Here is a 5065-nt window from a genome sequence, read left to right as displayed (position 1 = left end):
CCAGCGCTCGCAAGCCTCGCCCCCGCGACCACCCCGCGCACTGGCTGCAAGTTTCCTCTAAGTCTGACCCCAATATCCCCCCACTGCAGCCAAAACGAGTGGAGGGCCTCTCAACCCGACTCTGCTCAGCGTGTGGCCTGGCCCGGCCACCAGACTCACCAGAGCCCATGGCGAGAGGATGGCGGCCCGGCTCCCTCTGGAGTGGAAGCGTTTGCCCGAGGACAGGGAGATAAGGCCGCCACGTCCCTGCCAGGCCCCGGCGCTCCGGGTACACCGACCACAGCACAGCTGCCCCGCCAGAAATAACCCCCAGGCTGCCTCCGCAGGCGCAGCGGGCTGCTGATAGAGCGCTATCGCCTGGGCCAGCGCAGCAGGAACTTCCGCCCCCACTCGGCCCAGGGGCAAAAGGAGCACTCGGACACCCGCAGCAACGTTCACCAACATTGTTCTCCCGTCACCAGGACAGGAGGGCATTCACAACTTAACAAAACTGGAGAATGGGGCTTGGGGAAGGGGTTCATGCGGGTGGGGGGATGGTGGACGGGGCCAAGGGCTCGGGAACCCAGGGCAACAATGATGCTGGGGAGAAGGACCCCCAGCCAAAGGCAGGGAACAGCAGTCTAGGCATGGGGTTGCCAGGGGATGGCCCACAGCCCACTGCTCCTGGAGCCCTCCCCAAACCACAGCTGTGGGGGAGGGGCACGGGCTATCACTGCATCCCAACCCCTCACTCCATCTTGGCCTCCTTAGGCCTGGAGGGACCCTAAGTGCCTAGGGTGCTCCATCTGCCTGCTGAGCTCCTGGGTGAGGAGGGAAGAGAGGACCTGGCCTGCATCCACACCAAATGAGGTCTCAGCATGTGCTGGGTGGCCCACGGGAGCAGGGGACACAGCTCCCAAGTCTGTGCTGTGACACTGGGTGGGGGAATAGGTCCGAGACCCTGGGGATCTGCTCCCCTCTTCTGCCTGAGTAGGGCCTGGAGTCTGAGGGCCGTGACCTTCTGAGATGGGGGTGGGGGGTGGGGGGTTCTCAAAAGTCACAGCCCAACCAGCTCCTGCTCCTCCAAGGCCAGAGTGGGGGCCATTGCCCAGGCCCCATGGAAACAGATACAAGTGAGGGGAGGGGCTGATGCTGAGAATAAATTAGGGATGGCTGGGGTTGTGACCCCGTGTCTCTGGGTCAGGTCGGGAACAGTCTGGGTCTAGGCCACTCTGGGATTGGGGTTGCTTCCAGGCCTGTCAGAGGTCCAGATGAATCCAGGGTCGAATCCAGGCCAGTCGGGGTCCAGGAGTGGAAAGGGCCAGTCCAGAAACTGGCAGTATATCCATGGCAACGTAGGGTTGGGGAGGGGTCACTGGTCCTGCATTTGCTGCTTCATCTTCTGCAGCATCTCCTGCATGCGCCTCAGCTGGGAAGTGGGGCAGGAACCGCGGAAGGTGGGGTGAGAAATGAGATGGGAGGGTCCTGGCTCAGTCCCCAGCCGCTAGCCTTTCCTCCCACCGCCGCCCCTGCTCCAGGCCTCACCAACCTCCTCATCCTTCATCCTGATAAGCTTCTCCGTCTCAGCGTCGGGGGTGGGCAGTGGCAGGATGGGGATGGGGCTCTCCATGCGGTTGTCCTGGGTTAGTTTGCTGCAGGGTGGACAAGAGGAACAGTGCTGCTGGGAGGTTCAGCCAACCTCACCACTACCAAGGCTGCCCTCCTGAGCTCCCACACCTCTGGGCTGGGCTGGGGAGGCAAGGTGCTGGGGAGCCGATCTAGGGGCTGGGGCAGGGTTCAAGTCTGGGTGGGCAGCCAGGACAACTTGGTTATGGAGGTGCGTCTGAGGCCAGGAGATGCACGTCCAGGTCTAGGGGATGGCGCACCTGGTCATCTGCTGGATGCAGTGTGCGCGGTAGTTCTCGTAGTGCACATCGCACGTCACGTCCTTGAGGTCATGCATGTGTGTGCGGATGAGCATGTTTCTCAGCTTCACGAAGTCGCAGTGCGCCTGGTTCTCCACTGTGGGGTGGGAGCGTGCAGTGGGTGGGGCGCCAGCCAGGGTCAGCCTTCCCACCCAGCAGGCTGTGCCCGATGCCTGGACTCACCCTCCACGATCCCCCAGGGGTACAGTCGCCCCCGGACTCGCTGCCCCTTGGCCTCCACCACCGTGTTGCTGCCGATTACCGCGAAGGGTGCACTCTCCTGCGGAGGGGCAGGTGCGAGGGCTCACGCCCAATTAGGATGGGTTAGTGGTTGGAGAGGGGCTTGGGCACTCAGCGCCTGGTCAGCTCCACCAGCATCACCATCAATGACCTCTCCCCAAAGCGATCCTAGTGGAAACCCCTCTCACCCCCCAGCCTCCCTGCTGCTGGCTGAGGCCAGAGCTGGTGCAGCCTACATCCTAGGTGCAAGCATGTCAAACTCACGGCCGGCGTTTACTTAAACGAGGCATGTGGTCCGTTCGGCCGCGAGTTTGACATGCTTGTCCTAGGGCAGCGGTTCTCAACCTGTGGGTCGCGACCCCTTTGGGGGTCGAACGACCCTTTCACAGGGGTCGCCTAAGACCATCGGAAAACACATATTTAATTACATATTGTTTTTGTGATTAATCACTGTGCTTTAACTATGTTCAATTTGTAACAATGAAATTGGGGGTCACCACAACATGAGGAACTGTATTAAAGGGTCGCGGCATTAGGAAGGTTGAGAACCACTGTCCTAGGGCCTATAACTGAGTTTATGCTTCCCAGTGATATCCCTGCCCAACCCTGCTCCTGGCCCTGTGACCACGTGTCCCCAGTTTGAGCTTGGTCATAACCACTCGAGGTGCAGGGGCACTCAAAGCCACCCCATCCTCTGTTGCACAGAATTCTGGGAGCCAGTGCACACACAACCAGTGGCTGGGGATTCACGAGGAGACCAAGGAGCAGGGTTAGGGTGGGGGCCTGGCCAGAAGCTGTGCCTGTGGGCAGGCAGGAGCATGGGTGCCCCTCGTCCTCTCGGGCTAGGCGAAGAGACTCTACTGCCCAGGCTACAGACCTCTGCTGCAACCCCCACATGGGAGTTGGGCACCCGGCCTCCTCCAGGCACCACGTGAACTGGACTTTAGCTCCCTCCCCGCCCCCTGGACGGCATACTCACTTTCAGTTCCCGGTCCTGCTGCTTGAAGTCCTCGTCCTCGTCTGAGTCACACTCGGGGAACTGATACACGTGGATCCCGAACTTGTCGATCTCTTCCCGGATCTGCAGTGGGGCAAGGCTGTCAGCTTCAGGGCTGGCAAGGTCCCCTGGGCCTGGTGTGTTGATGCCCGGGGTCGGCACACCTGGTGCTCTTGGAACCAAGTCCTGGGCCAGACCACTGCCACGTATGCTCACCCGCTCCTTCAGCTTCCGGATCTCACAGGGGACCAGACAGTCAGCTTTGGCAATGAGGGGCACGATGTTCACCTTCTCATGCAGAGCCTTCATGAAACCCACGTCCACCGGCCGTAGCCTGCAAGGGAGCAGCCAGGGTGGTGAGGGGCTGCTGGGGTCATGGTGGGGCGGGAGGGGGGGGGGCAGGGCCCAGGGAGGAATGGCTGGGGATGCGGGTGGCCCCTGGCCTCAGGACAGTCACGCACCCGTGCCCAAACGGAGAGATGAAGTACAGGCAGCAATGCACCCGGTTGTCTTGGATGTTCTTGCGGTTGAGGCCGCTCTCGTCGCGGAAATACTGCTCAAACTGCTGGTCCACGTAGTCGGTAATGGGCTTCCAGCTGCGGGCAAGAGGGTGCGTGAGGCCGGGCTGTGAGGCCAGCATGCTGGCACCGGGGGAGGCTGGGTCAGCTGGGCAGGTCCTGCCCCCCAGCCAGGCCTGCCTCACCACTCAGAGTTGTTTACAGCATCCCCAAAGCCCGGCGTGTCCACAATGGTGAGCTTCAGCTTGACGCCCTTCTCCTCAATGTCCACCGTATGCTTCAGGATCTCTACCGTCTGGCTGATGCGCTCTGTGGGGGAGACAGACACAGCTGGGAGGTGCCTCACTGACAGGGCCTCCCCCTCCCCCTGGGCAGGCAGGATGCTGTTCTCATTCCTTCCTAGTGTTTTGGCCCCAGCCACAGGGCCCTGCTGTGGTTCAGGCCACTCCTGCAGGACCCTGAACAGAAGCCCCATGCTGTGGGGAGGGAGGAGGGGGGATGGACCTGGAAGGGCACCCCTTGAGGGGTCATCACACAGGAGGGGATGGTGACCAGTGCCCCGACAGCTCGGGGTTCACTCACCCTCAGCACTGAGAAGCTTCCGGTCCTTGTACAGGTCGGTCAGGAAGAGGCTGTGGACCAGTGTGGACTTCCCCAGGCCCGACTCACCTGCCCACAGATACAGGGAAGGAGTCGGATGAGGTCGGAGGGCCCCACAACAGAACCTGGCCAGCCCGTGGCCCCAGCCACCCCACCGGGGAGCCTGGCCCACTCACCAGCCACCATGAGCGTGAAATCGAAGCCCTTCTTCACCGACTTCCGGTGCACCTGGTTAGGCAGCGTGGCGAAGCCCACGTACTGCTTGTCAATATCCTGGGGGCAGGGGCAGGGCAGGTCAGGGGTACCCTGGGGCTCCTGGGCAGCCCCATGCCGTCCCCCATCCCGGCTCGGGCAAGGAGGCGGCAGAGGACAGAGCCCCCAGAGTGGGGCATTTCAATGGCAGAAAGGGGTGAGGCCTGTGGGCAAAGGCCTGGAGGTGGGAAGGCAGGTCGGGGGGTGGCTGGCGAAGGCACCTTTGCCCCAGCCTCAAGGAGGGGTTTGCAGGGTCCCAAGACTGTGTGTGTGTGTCTACGTGTGTCTGCGTGTGCGTGTGCGTGTGCGTGTGCGTGTGCGTGTGTGTGTGTGTGTGTGTGTGTAGGGAGCGAGGTCTGGCCACAGCAGACACAGGCAGTGTCCTCCCTTGCGTGGTGGACAGAGGGCACCGACACTGAGACCCTTGGGACATGCCCAGGCCCTTCAGGGGCAGGAGAAGCCCGGCCTCAATACTCACCCCTCGCGAGTGTACCAGGGGGTGGGAGGCCCCGTGGCCCGGATCCAGCCGCGGGGGTGGGGGCTGCAGAGGCGCT

The 5065-nt window shown here is 62.3% G+C and overlaps 2 protein-coding genes across 2 annotated transcripts in view; both read right to left on the bottom strand.

Annotated features, from left to right (window-relative positions):
• Positions 1–444, bottom strand: part of TBX1 (T-box 1) — a 37491-nt gene extending 37047 nt beyond the window's left edge. The window contains 1 exon segment of the mRNA XM_014547031.1: positions 160–444. Coding sequence (XP_014402517.1) covers positions 160–444 — 285 coding nt within the window.
• Positions 431–5065, bottom strand: part of SEPT5 (septin 5) — a 6568-nt gene continuing 1933 nt past the window's right edge. Inside the window, exons 3-12 of the mRNA XM_014547030.1 lie at positions 4436–4642; positions 4242–4328; positions 3845–3968; positions 3603–3737; positions 3358–3475; positions 3124–3225; positions 2088–2184; positions 1866–2001; positions 1529–1631; positions 431–1408 (exon numbers count right to left, since the gene is read on the bottom strand). Of these exons, the coding sequence (XP_014402516.1) occupies positions 1352–1408; positions 1529–1631; positions 1866–2001; positions 2088–2184; positions 3124–3225; positions 3358–3475; positions 3603–3737; positions 3845–3968; positions 4242–4328; positions 4436–4642 (1166 nt within the window). The 3' untranslated portion in view covers positions 431–1351. The remainder of the gene's footprint in view (positions 1409–1528; positions 1632–1865; positions 2002–2087; positions 2185–3123; positions 3226–3357; positions 3476–3602; positions 3738–3844; positions 3969–4241; positions 4329–4435; positions 4643–5065) is intronic.

Source organism: Myotis brandtii, unplaced genomic scaffold (genome assembly GCF_000412655.1).
Source record: "Myotis brandtii unplaced genomic scaffold, ASM41265v1 scaffold463, whole genome shotgun sequence".
Lineage (NCBI taxonomy): Eukaryota > Metazoa > Chordata > Mammalia > Chiroptera > Vespertilionidae > Myotis > Myotis brandtii.
This window is presented reverse-complemented; position numbering and strand designations above follow the sequence as displayed.